A 19,106-nucleotide genomic window follows, 5' to 3' on the forward strand; every position below is an offset into this window, starting at 1 on the left:
TTCATTCTTCACCTCATACCCTCCCCTCTGATCTTCAACTTTTATTAGTTACTTGCTCCATACACTCTAAAGAATGTACCTGCATGTATGGACAGATCACATGGCTGAATGCAGACACTACCATAAAAGGAAACATCCTTTTGGGAATCCAGGAAAAAGAATTTACTCAGCCCTTGTAGAGCATACATCATTAGGATAGCTGGGATTCTTTTGCATACTGACAATTGACAACTGTGGTGCGGTCTCTTATTTCCTGTTGTTCAGTATTAAGAGATGCTTTTTCCTCCCCAACCCCCCCCCCCAATAGAAATGCATTCTCACACAGCTGGCATATAATGATCTTAGCCAGTTACTGAACATTCCAGAATATACATTCGTTTCTAAATCCAGACACTATTCTGTTCATACCAGCATCAGAGACACCTAAATAGTTCGGCTAACTGATAATGCAACAGACTCTGCTCCTTCTCTGCATTTGGAATAAGACCAGGACACTGCAAAAAATTTTGAGTTTGGATTATGTGTGTGTGTGTGTGTGGTTGAGTGGGTGAGGGAGATTGCTGTATTTTTGTGGAGAAGGAAGAGAAAAACGTACATCCAAATCATCACAATAAGAATATTTACAGAATGTAACTGAATTGAATGTACAACAGCTTTACTAGTGAGGAATGATATCTTGTGACTGCTTCTTGAAAGAAAGGACACATTACTCTGGCTGTAAAAGAAATTTCATATTTCAGCACACAAGCTAAGACCCAATAACTGTAAGGCTACTAATTCCCTTTGCAGCATTAAGTAACATGACTACTTTCCGGCTTACAGAAATTCAAGGAGTAATACAGGTTTTCAAAGTACACAAGTCATCTTATTCTAGGCTATAGAGAGACTTGTAGGCTCACTTGCCAAAGCTCATCTTATTAAATAGATAATTAAGGAACAACTGTACAAATTACTGCATCACGCAACCTTAATTGCATTTTTACTGGTGGAGTCCGAACAGTTGAATATATAAGTGCTGTAAAAGTCATGCATCATAAAGACCCAACAGTTTCATTGCTATCATTTTAAATGAATGTGATTGAGTTACTCTCACATTGTAAACGTTTGCAGTTGAAAGAGCTTATTTAAACCATAAAAGAAGAGTGGAGGTGGGGAATGAAAGCAATATGTAGTTGTGGTTCTTCACAAGCCAATTAACAAACATCCTTATCACCCACTTCCTCTGCATGAGCAACTCTTGAGTTGACTCTATTTAGCTCCATAAAAGGAGAATATAGCATTCAGAGAATGGTGACATCATCTCTCCAGCCAAGAGGAAGTGGAACAACAAACAAGGCAAAAGTTTTTATTCTTTGCTTATGGCCGATTCATCAACACTGATATTCTTACTACTGAACCCTCATCCAGGCATACACAGACGAACATCTACAAAATTGTCTATGTTTGTCATGTGGAATTCCTGTCGGCACTGAAAGGGTGGAACATCATAGGATCAAAACAGAGGAAGACAAAAACTTTCTGGAATATTTCCTTTTTTTTAACAATTTTGAAAAAGAGAAATGAAATAGCAAAGCAATTGTCACTTCTCTGATATTTCTTATATGGGGTGATTTTGATGGGGCTGGTAAAATAAGCAGAGATCAAGGAGATGTGAAGGATAATGCTTCAAGGACTACTTTAGCTGATTTGTCTATATTTGAGAACGCTGCTATGGCTAACAAGCTGTATAATTTATAGTGGGGCTTGCAAAGGTTTACCCAACTAATGCATACCATTTCAAAATTAGTATTAAGCTATAAGCATAATTCAGGCAAGCACCGAGTAATAGAAGGTCAGTGTTTGTTCTTGTCAGGAGTCCTCATTAATAATACATGAAACTTCCAAACAGATGGAAATTTTACAGAGTATAATCTCAGTATTCTGGATGTCACTAAGCTGAAGCATACTATGCTAACTATGAACAGATAATTTGGAAAAAGGCCAAGCTAAATCATTTTTAACAGAGCAGCTCATTCAGTTTCCCATTAATTGTTCTAAAGCTGTACTCGCATGAAATAAATTATTTAAAAGCCACTATCATTCCTCTTTGAATGTGTCACAGCTCTGTTATATTTTGTGGTTTCATTAGACAAAGAACACAGCTGTTAATCATGAAGACCTATGACAACTAAAATGCATTTCATGCGCGTTGAAAGGCCATCTATAGTTTAGTCTTGATCAGCACTCAGACAAAATAGATTTAAAACTGTAAAAGTTTTTTTTTTCTTATTGTATGTCTCACTGTCTGGCACATGCAATGTGCTAAGACTCTTCAAGATTTTTTCCTTAAAAAAGAACTATTCTAGATGTAAAGTAAAAAAAATTGGATGGACAGAATCCCACTGTAAGTTCCCCAAGGCAGAATAATAAATATCAGACACCCCTTGGATCTATGCAATTTTCCTATTTTCTTTTGAAATTATAGTTATATTGTCATAATACACTCAGTCTAACTATATAGAAATTGACATTATTTTATAAAAGAAATATCAGTGAAGAAACACAAAAGTCATGGATTTTGACAGTTATAAAATGATTTAAAAAAAAAAAAGTCCTTAGACAAAGGCTATTGCTACAACTTGTGGTAATACCAACAGTTCAGCAAAATCAGAATTGGGACACTGCAATCTTGCTTGCACAAAAGTTTATGCCCCACCCCTACCAGTTACAGTTTGGCTCTGGGGCAGAGAGTTTCTTCTTTGCAGAATCACCCAGATTATGGAAAGAGATGCTGACTTTAGAAAACGCTGAGTGTAACTTCGATTTTAACTGAGGGGAGATAGGCGCCAAGTAAACCAAATAGACAAATAAACCAAGGGGTCTCAGATTCTGCTACAGTGCCTGCCAATTAAGAAGCCCTAAACCAAATGCTGAATTTAATCTATGTATTTAACATGCAAAACTTTATTCTCTGATAGAACGTTTTCTTCAAAAGTGCTGACCATTTAACAGTCAATTTTTTCTGCTCCATTAAGTGAGGAAAATAAGAGCATCTTTTGCTGACAGTGTGTCAGTCATTTGCTTGTCTTTTTAAAAATAAAATAAAAAATAGAAGCATGCTGAAAACCATGAAAGATTTCCTGCTTGTCAGGCTCTGAATGGAATCTAGAGCACAAAAGCTAATCCTCAATGCCCTGAGTTCTTGCAGAGTAGCTGGCATTTCAACACAGATTCCTCCCATACCAGTGGCCACTGCGTGAAATTTCTCCATGGTTTAAGTAAATTCAAAGGAAAAGAAGAATGCTGCTTTCCAGGGACCAGAAGGTTGATTAAAATAAAGAACTATAGTTTATAGCAGAAGCTACAACATGCTGTTTCCACGCATTTGTTGACGTTTTACAGGCCCAAGTCTCTGAGCAAATTATTTAGTTAACTGAGCATAAAAATGGTTCATGTCCACAAATATTTTTTTTATTTTAAGGTACATTACCTTGCATCATACTTCTGTAGGCTGTATCTGTGATAGCATAGATATGTGGGGGCATCTCATGCCTTTTTTTGCCTTTGTACATTTCCACAATCTCTTCTGAGTAGATTGGCAAATTCTTGTAGGGATTTATGACAACACAGAACAGGCCTGAGTAGGTCTACAAAATGAATTGCATGAAGATTTATTTAATAATTTATTTGCACACTTCTAAGACTGCCCAACTCTAAAACTCTGGGCATTATACAATAAATACAATCATAAAATAAAATTGTAAAATCCAAACCCTGGAAGAAAAGAAACACAGGGAAACAAACACACAGGACCTGCCACCCCCTGTAACCTAAGTCTTGCAGAAAGACCCAGTTTTTCAAGGCTTTTTTTAAAAACCTGGAACCACACTTATTTTAGTGGAGACAGTGTTTCCCGAGAATGCACATTTCTTAGTTCCATTAGGTGGCGCTGCCCTGATGGATGAGGCCTGGAACATGCTGACTCTGCCTGATTGTACAAGCTGGACAAAACTCACAAAAGAGAGATGATCTTAACGTTTGTATTATGTATATTTTACTTTCTGGCTGTTCACCGCCCTGAGTCCTTCGGGAGTAGGGCGGTATATAAATTTATTTATAAATAAATAAATAAATAAATAAATAAATAAATAAATAAATAAATAAATAAATAAATAAATCTTTAGAACAAGCGCAGGAACGATGGCCCTTTTATGATTTGTGGACTTCAACTCCCAGAATTTCTCAGCCGTCATGGCTGGCTGAGGAATTCTGGGAATTGAAGTCCACAAGTCATAAAGGGGCCATTTTTCCCTGCCTCTGCTTTGAATCAAGAGTGCTCAACCTTTTTTTGTTCATGGCTCTTATTTGAGCCTATTTACTTCCATGACACACACCCCTCCTCAGTTGCTTTTATCTGGGAAAAAAAGATAATTTATAATTTGCACTGTTTATACATCTATAACTGTATCATATGAAGACAAAATATTTATTCATCTAAAAATTAGAAGTGAGGGTTATTAGACATTGATCATACGTCTGGAAGTTCAGTTTGGATGCCCCTGCAAAATATGGCACATATTAAGAACCAAAGTATTAGATAACCGGATCTGTATTATGAAGGGCTTTACAGGTAATAACCAGAAGTTATTAGAAGTTGAATGCAATTTCACATGCACTCAGAATGCCTACCCAGAATATATGGTCTCTACAATGTGCCCTACATGACCACACATTTATTTCAAATAATCTTACTATTTACTGGGTATTAGCAGATTTAAATTAAAGTTGTTAGAATACTACTGATAAGAATGTGAAATATTTAATGCATGTTTTACATGAAGATTTGGTGATCAGGATTGTCACTGTATTGTGCTAGAACAAGATATAACAGCAAGATTCAGAGCAAACTTTATTGGTTTAAGTGTACATTATCTAGCTTAACCATAGCCAGATGATCCATGTTAAAGTCAATAAAAAACCAGCCAACTACAGCTAGTCCTTGATATATAACAGTTCATTTAGTGACAATGCCACTGAAAAAAGTGACTTATGACCGTTTTTCACACTTATGACCCTTGCAGCAACCTGATCAAAATTCAGATGCGTGGCAATTGGTTCATATTTATGATGGTTGCAGCCCGTCAAGTAGCCTGAAATAAATTCAAGACTGATGCCCCAAAAAAGGTTGCCAAACTCCTCTAACACCTCCAGGTATCACCACCACCACCACCTGCTCTAGCAATTCTTTTGCTTCACTAGCTGCCAAACAACTGACCAGCAAGTCAGATATTCTTCCATGATCCATGTGTTGTGGTCTGCTGGCGGCCTGCGGATCTGGCAGCAGAGTCAGAAAGTGAGGAGGCTGGGGAGGAACATGGGCCAATCCTGGAGTCTGGGGAAGGCTTGGACGAGGGCTCTGCATCAGAGGCAGAGATGGGGCCAGGGCCATCTGGGAGTTATGTGCGGTCTCCAGAGCCTCCAGAGTCAGACATCAGCGAGGCAGAGGAACAGGGTGAGCCTGTTCCCAGTGCATGCATGCGCAGAGCTGCCAGAAGGCAAGAACAGTTAAAACCAAAGGGTCGACTCAGAGGAGTAGGGCTTGGATATGATTGGCCCCTCCCATAAGACATAAAGGAGGAGCAAAGGCACGTGTGCCTTTGCAAGAAACAACTGTTCTTGGGCGCTGGTCGGTTTCAGGACTGTAGCTCTGTATTGAATCTGTGTTCCGTGTGGGCTTGCAAAGTTAATTGCCAATTAGGTCTTGGCAGGGTGTCAAGGGAGATAAAAGTGGGTGTTTATCAGCATATCAGAAGAACTGTGGCAGACTTCTGTCGGACTCTTTACAACTATTTGGGACTCATCTGTGAATGAACAGACTGAGAATGAACAGGTTCTGAATGAGCAGAATTCACAGCCGTTGAAATAAGAGGGTTTTTGGGACTCATTGTGTGCTTTTATTGTATCAGGAAGCCTAGGTCAGAGCACCATGCACCAAAAAAAAAAAAAAAAAATCAATACAGGTAGTCCTCAACTTACGACCACAATGAGCCCAAAATTGATGTTGCTAAGGGAGAAATTTGTTAAGTGAGTTTTGCCCCATTTTACAACTTTTCTTGCCACGTTTGTTAAGTGAATCACTGCAGCTGTTAGTCACATGGTTGTTAAGTGAAGCTGGCTTCCCCGTTGACTATGCTTGTCAGAAAGTTGTAAAAGGTCATCACATGACCCCAGGACACTGTAACCGTTATAAATGTGAGTCAGTTGTCAAGCATTTTAATGCAAATCATGTGACTATGATTTGGGATGCTGCAACGGTCTTAAGTGTGAAAAACGATCATAGGTCATTATCATTTTCTCCAGTCTAAGGCTAGGGAATAATATCTAGAAAATTCCTTTTCAACACCACCCCCAAACTATTATTCAAATTCATTCTTCACTAATGAGGAGGAATTAATCTGAAAATGAGAGGAATTTTCTGACAATAAGAATGCTTAATCAATAGAACAGCTTGGTTCCCAGTGTTGTGGATGTTCTATCACTGTAGGTTTTCAAGTAACATTTGTCCAGAATAGCATAAGGATCTAGGATAGGGGTTGGACTATAAGACCTCCAAGGTTCCTTCCAGCCTTATGATTCGGATTCTAATCCGTGAGATGATGGAAGAAGAAATATATTTTTAGCATTATATTCATGCCAATTCTCACAAAAGCAATTATATATTCTTGTTTCCATAGCAGCAATCTCATGAGGACTATTACCATTTGAGTTATGAGCAAATGCCAAGTCACCTACTCAAAATCTGTTCTAAGCAACCTCTGCTGGAGGCCTGAAATTAAGAAAAACTAGAATAGCTGAATTGTTCTGAAATTCTTTGTTCTGCATTAAATAAGTTCATTAGATCAAAGTAGATTTCAGAGAAGACATATATCCACAAAGCTTTCTGTGCAGCCGAATTTGATTATGTAAAAAGAATATTTTTCTACCTTGATATAAACAATCACTATCACCAAGGTTTTAAATACAGGAAATGCCTACAAGATAAAATTCATTTTAGGATCAAATGTAATAATTTCTAAAACATTTTCCAAAATGCTTCAGTCACAAAATGCTTTTCAAAACATCAATCATAAATAAGTGTGCCATCCCATTTTAACACTGATAAAAAATTAAGATAATCTCTCAGAGAAAAAATATTACTTACATAGATTAGCCCTGAGTAGTATCGCTCTTTTAGATTATGTAACACTGAGGCCTCATTCAAGCAGGTCAGTTCAGCCATGTCTTCCACTTTAGAGAACTTGGGTGGGTTCATCTTTTGGATGTCATCTTTGTTGACTCTCACTTTCTTCCCATTCTCAGCAAGCTCCACAATAGCTTCATCTCCAGCTTCCTCCTTCAAGCTAGCAGGCTCAAATCCATTCTTCTCTGATGGTACCCATACCAGTTTCTTGGCAGCCCAATCAGCTTGAGCAAGCGGATTGTTGATGACATTTCTATCCACATATAGGTATTTGTCAACATCTCTCTGAGCCATGGTTGTTTAAGGTAAGGGACCTGTTAAAATAATTAATATAATTATGCATATGATTATATTATGCAATCCTTTCACACGCATGTTCTATAGCTGTTGAATTCCTAATATTTATATGTTTGGACATCTCATCTTACATAACAAACACAAAATCATTTAATGTAAGGAAATAGGATCCATAATCATTTTTGTTTAAATAATAGAGGCAAGATCACTTAATGTAAGGAAACAGTATCCATAAATACTTAGTAATGTAGTAATCTGATCAAAGCATTCATGTAATCTAAACCTATTGGCCAAAAGGTGAAAACAGCCATATACTGTCTCCTCATAGCTCCTATGAGCTATAAACGGGAAAAAGTGTTCTGTATAAAAACAATGTGATTTTTCAAGAAGCTTATGGAAGTCAAAAATTGGGAAGACTAAGTTAACAGCCCAATGTTTAATAACATACCAGTAAATACATACATACTGGTATGTATTAGTACCAGTACATACCAGTAATACAACCAATCATATTCTAAATAATGTGACTAAACTAAAGAAAGACTTGCTTGATCCTATAATAAGAAAAATATATTTCTTTTATGATACGTTTTGACCCTAGATACAGCTTAATCCAGAGGTCTTCAAACTTGGCAGCTTCAAGACTTGTGGACTTCAACTCTCAGAATTCTCCAGCCAGAATTCTGGAAGTTGAAGTCCACAAGTCTTAAAACTGTCAAGTTTGAAGACCTCTGGTTTAATCTAACAAAACCCCACTTATTTTAGTGACTAAGCTTGCAACTTAAATATGGAAACATTTATTAGCTATGAAATGAGAGATTGTGTCTTCTTATTGAAAATCAGATTACAGATGCAATTTATACAAGAATAAATTAGGGGTTACAATCACTTATTGCAAGCTGAAGTAAGTTTGAATATACTATCAAAAAGACTTTCTAATACGTTTATTTAAAAATTCTAGATGTAATTCTATCCTAGAGACAGGTCATGATAATAACTATGGGCCCATTTTATGTATGAAAGACTTAAACTTAGAATGTAAAGGGGGCAAATGGTAGAACATATAAATTATCAAATAAAATTCAACAATTCAAAAAACATCTATCTCTGAAACACACAGGGGAAGAATCTAATAATTCTGAAGGTAGCCTGCTGTTATTTATTTATTAAACATCTTTCAATGTTACTGTTATCAAAACAACTCTTGGCAGATTACATGCAATTACTGCAGGGTTCGAATCTCGCCAAGGCTCAAGGTTGACTCAGCCTTCCATCCTTTCTAAGGTAGGTAAATTGAGGACCCAGTTGTGGGGGCAATAAGATGACTTTGTATAAATATACAAAAGGATGAAGGCTATTGCTTAACACATTGTAAGCCGCCCTGAGTCTTTGGAGAAGGGCGGCATATAAATCAAATTAAAAAAAAAAAAAGTATAACAACAGATGGATAAAGAGGTTCCAAAAAACACTGGTTCAGGCTGCACTGAGTGAAAGGAACTGAGCCTCAGCCAGTCCCCGGGGGAGGAGTCAACAGACCTTTTTAAGGTGACATACACTCAGTATTCAGGCAAGCTGAGGGATATTACCCACGCTCTTGGATTCTTCCAAGCAGCGCGCCAGAGAATAAAGTCTATTTCAAATACATCATTTATGCATAAGTGAAACCATACAAAAACATAGCAAAGAAGCAACTATAATCTATAAGTCTGAAAAATTACTAAATATTTGAAGGAAGAGTAAAGGGGTTGAGAGTAAAGTGACGATAGGGAAAGTTTTAGTTGAACAGAGTTGAGAATCTAAAAATTTAAGAAACAAAAGATAATGTATGAATCATTATTTTGTACAATGAAGATCTACATATATTTTTCCGCTTATCTCATGCCTTTAATTTCTTTTCTTTATAGAGCAGTGTTTATTTTGAGTATATAAATGTTTTTCAATTGGGTGGGAAAAGAACAGGAAGTAGATAAAATTTCTTCTCATTGTGATATTAATTATATCAAGACAAGAGGTGCACATGAAACCTCCAACTTTATTTACTATATAAAACTGTTTCTCCTTGTTTAGCCATATTGAGCCTGAAGCTTCAGAAAATGAGTGCTTCCAGCTGAATTTAGTTACTTTCAATTTCAACATATTCTGAAAATCCTAACTGATCAGCCTGAAATTTTTGTCTATTTCTTTTCAACATTTCTGCTTAGAAGACTTCTGATGTGTTTTATCATTCCTCATGCCATTCAGAAGAGGATATCCTTGGAGAAACAAATTATCCTCCTTTATACTTCTTTAACTTGTTATCTGAAAGAGCAAGGACTCTTTGGCCTTGAAAGAGGGCAGTTGGCAGGCCAATCTCTTTCACCTTATGATTGTACTGTATAAAGGACCAAGGGTAAAAGAAGACTAGTGCCACTCAGTATCAGACCATGATATTAAATAAAATAAAATAAAAATACATTTCAAAACCAAACAATTCATTCCATGCAACAAAGGGAAAGTAAATTCAGAAATCCAACAGTCCAGTAAGAATATATATTATGTGATTAATATACTTAAAAAGATTGAAACCAGATTAAAATAACATATACCATTTAACGGTGCAAAAGCAACTAAGTTGTTTACAAAAACAACTGAAATAAAGTTATTAGCCTGAAATAAAAGCTCTGCAAATAGGAGAGTGTTATTTCAATTATCTTTCCAGAAAAAAAGTTAAATGGTAAATAAATCTTGAGGTTTCATCTCTATAACATGGTTGCAATAGTAATATATGTAGTAGAGCAAGGGTATCAAACTCAATTTCATTGAGGGCTGCATCAGGATTGTGTTTGACTTCAGGGGGCTGGGCGTGGCGTGGCCAGGGTGGACATCAGTGGTGGGTTGCTACTAGTTCGCCCTGTTTCAGGCGAACTGGTAGCAGAGGTGGCGGGAGGCTCTGCCCACCTACACGTCATCAAATACGCTCTGCGCATCTGCAGAAGCTTCTGCGCATTTGCAGAAGTGGTGCGCACACGAGTAAAGGTAGCAAAGGTAAGTGAAACCCACCACTGGTGGTTGTGGCTAGCTCAACATCACTCTGTGGCGGCCCGAGGGCTCTGCCAGCAAAAACAGGCTCCCAAGCTCCGTTTTTGCATGCAATAGCCTCCTGCAGCCCTCTGCCAATGAAAACAGAGCTTGGGAGGACTGCAAATGGCTCCCTAAGCTCCATTTTTGCTGGCAGAAGCACCACGGGCCGATCCTTTGCTGTTTCCAGGGTGGCCTCGCGGACCTTGAGTTTGACATCCCTGTAATAGTTTCTAATTCTTCATTAACAAATGCACAATTCACATGCAAAATGCCCATAACCTTTGTTCCAAAAAAGTACCAGGAAACACAAAAGTATTTTTGGATGATTATGAACTGTTTCTTTTTTTTACTTCTTACTTTTTATAAATGTAAAATGCCCAGATTATTTGGAGTTGGGTAACCTCAAAATTGTATTATATAAAAATAAATAGTTATTTTCGTCTAGTGGTTAAGGCACCAGCCTAGACCATGAGTTCTAGTCTCACCTTAGGCAGGAAAGCTAGCTGGGTGACTCTCAACCTAAATCACCTCACAGTATTGTAGTTGGGAAAATATGAGGAGGAAGGTATATTGGATATGTTTGTTGCCTTCTTTGTAAAAATAATAAAAGTGGGATACAAATAAATAAATAAAATACAAGACTAGACTGTAAGACAAATAGCTTCACTTAATCAGCAGAATCCTACAATCCTCAAATGAAAAGCTACTTAATGCAGTCCTGATTATCGAATTATCATAATGAATAAACACAATCAATTCTAAAATAATCAGAGATAGCCAGTGTGGCGTAATAGTGGTTAAGGCACCAGGCCAGAAACCAGGAGACTGACTTCTAGTCACGCTTTAGGCATTAAAACCGGCTGGGTGACTTTGGGCCAGTTACTCACTCTCTGCCCATATGGCATGCTCGAGCAATAAGCCGGTTGGTCAATTCCAGTCACAACCAATGGATCGGGTTGATTTAACAAAAGATCTTGTACTTGTAGGAAAGTGTTAGGAAGAAAAATATATTCAGAGTAATCACAGGAGTGTTGCTCCACAAAATACTCAAATAGTACTTAGTTGGGGTAATACTTTTATTTATTTTACTACAAGTAGTCCTCAACCTATTAATAGTATGCAGAAAGGACCTTGGGAGAGGAGGCTAGAGATGCTGACTAGAGAACAGTCAGGTGAGAGAGGCATAGCCTGCAGCAGGAATGTGGATAGAGCAAGAGGCTCAGAAGAGATCCTCGCTACTCAAGGAGACTGTGAGAGATTTGTACTTTCCGATTTGCAGGATTCTGTTAATGTAGCTTTACAACAAAATACAATCAATTAATCTGAACATATTTCCTGTCTTGTCTACCTGGGAATGTTGACAACCTACAACCATTCATTCATCATAAACAAGTTATCATAACCCGGTTCACATTTATGAATGATTGCAATGCTCCAAAATCACACGATTGCCATTTGCAACTTTCCACAATGGCTTCCCCAGAAAGGTAATGGGTAAGCTGGAAAGGAAGAGTGCAGGTCATTGGGTTACATTTTCCTCACCTGTGCACCCTACTGCAGCCTTTCTGTGCTCACTCTTGCACCAGCCACTTTCTGTGTACCAGCCACTGTCACTTTCCAGAGCACCCTCCCTGACCTCAGCCATACCCTTGTATACCCTTCACACCTCTCTTTGCCCTCTTCCTCATCTAGCAGCAGCCACTTTCTACCTGCCAGCCTTGGACTAACTTTGGTAGTAGGACACACATATACACATTTATTAATGCAAAAATCTATCATCTTTCCTTTCTAAACAGCCAAGCTCTACTTTAGAGGAAGAGTCTCCATTTAAGGGTGAAACACAGTGCAACAGCAATTTATATTGACCTTCAGTATACTTGCAACTAAGTAAAGCATCTATTTATTAATTGACTACAGCTGTTTACAGGAGAGAACGTAGGGTTGTTATGTCTAGGGGATCTCCTGAGCATTCAAGAACTCCTCCTCCTTCTAAATGTATACAGCATAGTTTATATGCACTTTCTGTTCCAAGACCCTTCTGCAAGACAATTCCATTTTGGGTTAATTCGTCTCATTAAAAATATTTACCAATTGAATACAACAGATATTTGATGAAGGACTGCCTGCCCCTCTCTCCACCCCATGTAGTGGGGAAAAAAAACAATTACATGAGCTAAAGGAAGATAAATTCTTTTAAATATGGAATAGGGAGTTAAATATAAATTTAAAGAATGAAACTTAAGCTCCTTAATAGCATTTATACATGCCAAAAAATCTAATTTAAGACTTAAAGGGAGCTTCAAGATCATTTCAGATTCAGGATGTTGATGATAATTGTACAAAATTCAAGTCTAACTGATCTATTACATGTATTATAATATTTCTGAAAAATATTTCATATTTTTTTCACTAGGTCTTTAAGCAGTGAACAGTTCTTCTAGAGGAAATCTACTGCCCTGTGTTAATCCTGGCAACTAGTGAAAAAAAAATGCTAGCATTTTACATCAAGTGCCATAACCTAAATTGATGAAGTTAAATATGATAACTGGAACTAGATGTGGAACAATTCAAGACAAATATAATAAGTAAATAAATAAATAATAAATTACTCAGCGAGGCAAAAGAAGAATTGATACAAAACTCAGAAGTCTCTAAAAATGAAACTTTGTATGTAATATTATTGCTAACATGAAAAGGGATTTTAATCTTCCTATGTATATACCATACTTTTAGAGGAGTATAATACATACTTTTTTGCCCCTAAAAGAGGATGGAAATGTTGGTGTGTCTTATACACAGAATACAGCCATTTTTGGCCTTCCGAAACCCCACCCTGTGCATCCCATTTCCCCCAAAACAGGCCTGTTTTTCGCAAAAACCGGGCCTACAGGTTTGTGAGGCCTGCAGAGTGCTCCTGGGGGCTGGGGAGGGCAAAAACGCCCCCATTTTTGTGAAAAACAGGCCCATTTCTGGCCTCCCAAACCTCCCATGTGTCACATTTTTGCCCTCCCCAGCCCCCAGGAGCACTCTGCAGGCCTCCCAAACCCTGTGTGTGCCCCATTTTTGCAAAAAAAAATTTTGTTTACCTCTTCGAAATCTTGGTGCGTCTTGTACTCTGGTGTGTCTTATAGTCTGAAAATTACGGTATACTTATGATACATAGGAAAATTGATTTGATCTGAATAGGGTGGATTTAAATCAACTCAATTTATATCATAATTTTAAAAAAGCAACTGTCATCTGTCCCGCAGCAGCTCCTCCTGACCTGCTGTTGATGTACCAACAGTGCCGATATTGTAGAATATAGTCTTATGCTACATAGCTAAGCTCCATTTCATGCTGAATAAACTAAATTATTAATGTATCTTAAATAGAAAACTATCTTTAAATAGATTTTTTTACTCCAAAAACATTTTATTAAAATAAATTTGATAAAAATAAAATCTGATTTTTTAATTTAAAAAAAAAATCATTGATTTTTATTTACCCTGGATATGAAAATGATCTCTATTCTTATTTTTTTTAGACACACATTTTAAGAATTCACTGAAAACAATTATGTAGGGACAAACTATTTTTTAACCTGTATTTTTCCACACGATATCATCTGTCCCAAGCTAACTTTCTCATTAGTGATAGCAACGTAAAATAAGGAAAAAGTACCCAGAAAAAAAGCTTCAGATTACATGAATGGATACAAGAAGGATCCATCATAAAAACCAGCACCCAAATCTTTGGGGAGGGGAATGATAATTTGAATTAAGATTGCACCACCAAAGTTCATAAAAGTGAGACCTGAACATAGAATTCCTACTTCATCAGTTTCATTGTGTCACACACCCACACTGTTCTATCATGGATCCATGCACTGCAACACTTGTACTTTTGTGTTCCAGACTATTTTAAGAAAGCCTGGTTAAATATATATATTCCCCAGAAGTCTGAATTTGGCATTTACAAGATGTTTTTCAGAGAAACCAAAAACCAAATATGATTTCAGGGCCATAGGAATAATGAGAAAGTAAAATAGTTTCATCAGGAAATCCTAAGATCTCATTTATTTATATTTTATTTATTTTTTTATTTTATTTTATTTTATTTCAAATTTATATACCGCACCTTCTCTCTCGAGACTCAGGGCGGTGTACAGCCAGATAAAAACATACAATACAAACATTAAAAAACAATTAAAAGGATATATATTAATTTGGCCCCAGTTTAAGATAACAAACCAATTAAAAATTAAAAATATGTTAAAAAATATGTTAAGCCAGCCTGGTAGCACAGTTATCAGAGAAACAACGTAAGTTATCTATTTATCTTGTTAGAAGTATTTGTATTACCCTACTGGCCTCCTGGTTGTTTAATAAGAGGTATAAAAAAAGAAAAAGTGAAAAACTGGGGAACTGGTAGTTGTTATATGGTGTGACAATGGTCCCCAAACCTTTTGGGCACCAGGGACCAGTTTCACGGAAGATAATTTTTCCATAGACAGGGGAGGGGGTGGGGGGGAGAGAGAAGGAGAATGCAACCTAGGTCCGGCGCATCCTGTCGCTCACCTCCAGTTGTGCAGCCTGGTGCCACAGACCAGTACCAGTCTGCAGCCCAGGGGTTGGGGACCCATGCAATCCTGTATCAGTTTTCACTATCAGAAGCTATTTCATCCAATAGTTTTCACTTAATCTACATAATGGCCCCACCCCCAGCTATAAAATTCACTGAATGATTTTAGGCCAGTCATCTTCTCTCAGCCCAGTTTATAGCTGTGATGGGGAGGCGGGGGGGGGGGAGGAAGAGGGGGGAGGGGGAGGAGGAAAGCACTGGGTATATTACCTTGCATTCCTGAATGAAAGATGGAATGAATATAAAACTACTAAAAATAATTATATATTGGGGACTTTACTATTGCTTGATAAGGATAAGATATTAAACTGCCATAAGCAGCAAAATGTCTAACAGGAAAGTCTATCTATACTACAATGATTAGAGTGTATTAAATGAATGTATTAAACTAATGTTAATTCATAGTTTTCCTGGTTAAGAATCGTTTTGTTTGCAATAGATACAAAATACCATAGGCAACCTGCTAGAAAAAGATACAGTATTTTTTCCTGTTACACTTAAAAACTTTCAAGGAAACATTATGTGATAGGTTGGAAGGTTGGAATAATCCTAGCTATTTTTCATACCCTAAAAATACGAACTAGTTCGTTATTTTTTTCAAACATGAAGTCATTCTGAACTTTATGCAACCTATAAGGTAAAAATTATTTATTTGCTTAAGATAGTTAGTTCTGCTAATGAAACTATACTTCTTTCCCTAGGTACCTAAAGGTAAGAAAAAACATAACCATATAGCAACAAAAAGAAGCAGTAAGTTGTAACTAACAGATGCTGTCAAATTAATAAGGCCATTATGTAGATTAAGTGAAACTACTGGGTGAAATAGACTGATTATGAAAACTGATACAGGATTAAAGAGCCTGATTTATTGGCTATTCTACAGCATTTGCATGAAAGTTGAACCTCTCATTTCTGATGACTATATCTAGTTAGTTATTCTCATCTTAAAGGCATCAAAGCAGCATTTGCTCACTGCCAGAGATGCAAGATTTTACTGATCGGCCAGCAGTACCTGAGTATTTTAAAAAGTCCATACTTCCTGGGAAGTCCATAAAAGAAATGCAACGTACAAGTTCCTATACTAAGTTAGTCATTAACGGAGATGACCAGTACAGCAATAAACTCCTTGACTTTTCAAACTATGAAACAAGAATCAATTAGATTACTAATATCCTGTTAGTAATGATGCAAAGCAAAAGTGATCCTAAGGCAAGACTACAGCAGGCAAAATTGAACAAGTGGGAAAATCCATTCCTAGCATGACTGATACAGTAGTAGAAGCCAACAGTATCTGGAAGACCATGTGTTTGCCATCACTGGTTTAATCATGGGCAATTCATACCCTTGATGAAAAATTTTAACTTTTCAAATCTACTTGGCATCAAAGCAGCTTTGTGGATAAGGACATCTATTGTTTATTAAAAAAAGAACTGAAATAAGTCTGTCATTTAAATATTTTACAATTGTCTAAAAATTAATATAATTTTATCTACATTCTGATCCTACAGGTTGTTTGAAAAACAAATATAAAAACCACTGAATGCTAAAAATTCTAAATTACTTCTTTTCTCAATGATACCATGTTGGGCTTTACTTCTTTTTTAGTTAAAATGTTAGATTTCTTTAACTATTTACTTCAGTTTGCTACCGTGTTTCCCTGAAAATAAGACAGGGTCTTATTTTCTTTTGAACCCTGAAATAAGGGTTTGGCCTTATTATCGGGGTGGGGGAGTTTGTCTAATTATTTTGGGGGTGCAGGAGGTGGCAAGTGTGGGACTGGATGTCCTGTCGCCGCCGTCGCCTCCCCTCCCTGTTGTTCGTGCCAGCTGCTGCCTCGTAGAGGCTTGTTGTGCCGTTGCACCCACGAACTGCAGCACCACCGCAAGCTTCATCATACCGACACAGCTGGCGTCCTGCTGCTCACAGCTGCACCAGTATATCGAACCTCACGGCAGTGCTGTTATTTGTGCATGCAACGGCACAAGCCTTGCAGAGTCCTACTCCATGAGGCAGCAGCGCGGCGAGTCTCACAAAGACTCATTTCTGGCATTTCTGGCAGGTGTGGCGGGGGAGAAGCAAGATGCGTGGAGCGAGACATGGCTCCCCTTGCCATCTCTTCTCCCCCCCTTGCCGGGCATAGCAGGACTCCTGCCCCTTCCTTAGCCACCTGCCCCTTTAGGGATACAATTTGGGGGTGTGGCAGGTGGAGCAGTTAAGAAGCGTGTCGCGTGTTTTACCTTTCCAACTCCACTGCATTCCTCGCCATTATGTCCAGGGAAACACGTTGTAAAAGAAAACTTCTCGCGAGTTCGAGAAGTTTGACTGAACTCGCGAGTTTTCTTTTCCAATGTGTTTCCCTGGATACAATGGTGAGGAATGCGACCGAGCTGCAAGTCTCTGGTAAGACGCGCATCTTGCGGTGGGGTGCAATTTGGGGGTGGCAAGTGGGGCGGGCTGCAAGACGTGCATCTTATCCGAGACTGGCAGCTCCGTCGTGTCTCTCGGCTAGTCTGTGCAGGGAAACACCTTGCATGGTAAATGAAAACTTCTCGCGAGTGCAAGCAATTAACTTCTTGAACTTGCGAGAAGGTTTTTTTTACTGTGCAAGGTGTTTCCCTGCACAGATCGGCTGAGAGATGCAACAGAGCTGCCAGTCTCCGGTAAGATGAACATCTCGCGGTGGGGTGCAATTTGGGGGTGGCAGGCAGGGGATGGGGCAGGGCAGGCTGCAAGACATAAACCCCAGCTGGAAGCGGAGAAGAGGCCAGTCAGGCCAACTGTCTGCTGCTGTGTCTTCTGGCAGCCAGGGCAGAGGGGCAGTGAAGGGCAAAGGGAACTGCAGCCCTGCAAGGAGTTGGAACCATAGAGCGGGAAGCACACTCCCAGAGTGGCCACTGCCAGAAGACTCTCTGCCCCGGCTCCTGGAAGATTCAGCAGCAGGTGGCTGGTCCGACCGGACACTTACCGCTTGGTCAGTGAGTGGCACTCTGCCCAGCCGGAGGGGGTTGTCCGCTAGGTGGGCACTATGTGGCAAGAGGTGCCGGGCGGCTGCTCTCTTGCAAGTGGTGTGGGAGTTTGCAGGCAAGGGGGATGGATGGATGGATGGGAGGTGGGTGAGCGCCAAGAACACTAGGGAGAGACAGAACAGAGAGGCAGCTCCCAATCAGCTCAGCTGACCCGCAGGTCATGATTAAAGGGCCCAGCTCCCATTAGCTGACCAGGGAAGGGAAGGGCTGCCTCCTGTGCTGGCCATGCCCACCCCTTCACTAGGGCTTATTTTCAGGGGAGGGCGTATATTTTCACCCATCCCAAAAATCAGGCTTGGCCTTACTTTCAGGATTTGTCATGTTTTCGGGGAAACATGGCATTCAAGCTTCTGCATTTCCTTTAACTATCTTGATCTTCATTTTTTCCCAATACATTGCAATCCAGCAGGCAGAGAATGTTTTTCTACTCTTATATCTTACCTAATGTAGATTAATAGTTGTCTATCCATGATAGACGCAAAGGTGGATTGGGAAATATTTATTTATTCGCTATCTGGGAAGATTATCACAGGAACAAATGACAGAAATCTCAAAAGACTCTAATGTTGACTAACTAGGGAGTTATCTAGTGATTTTGCCCTAACACTGAGATGGCCTGCATATTTTCAGTAAAGATACGCAATAATTTGACCTGAAAGATTCCACCTCAAGGCCAACCTGTGACTGAGACTGGATCAATGATCTCTGGAAGAAAATTAGTATTTTCTCAGTATTAATACAAATTAGTATTAGTATTTTAGTCCAATCAGTAGTAGATCCCTTTCAGTCAAGATTCAGGCCAGGTCATGGGACTGAGATGACACTGATGGCCGCTGGAAGGCATCCATCCTTCTTGTTCTTGCTTTCTCAGCAGTCTTCAA

The 19,106-nt window shown here is 38.6% G+C and overlaps 1 protein-coding gene across 6 annotated transcripts in view; it reads right to left on the bottom strand.

The window, feature by feature from the left end:
- MYH9 (myosin heavy chain 9) overlaps positions 1-19,106 on the bottom strand; it is a 72,297-nt gene that overhangs the window by 43,580 nt on the left and 9,611 nt on the right. For all 6 annotated transcript variants that reach the window (XM_034402846.3, XM_034402845.3, XM_087873855.1 and 3 more), the window contains exons 2-3: positions 7,181-7,533; positions 3,470-3,626 (exon numbers count right to left, since the gene is read on the bottom strand). In XM_034402846.3, coding sequence (XP_034258737.1) covers positions 3,470-3,626; positions 7,181-7,513 — 490 coding nt within the window. In that variant the 5' untranslated portion in view covers positions 7,514-7,533. The remainder of the gene's footprint in view (positions 1-3,469; positions 3,627-7,180; positions 7,534-19,106) is intronic.

Source organism: Pantherophis guttatus, chromosome 7, assembly GCF_059756535.1.
Source record: "Pantherophis guttatus breed Tessera chromosome 7, ASM5975653v1, whole genome shotgun sequence".
Classification (NCBI taxonomy): Eukaryota; Metazoa; Chordata; class Lepidosauria; order Squamata; family Colubridae; genus Pantherophis; species Pantherophis guttatus.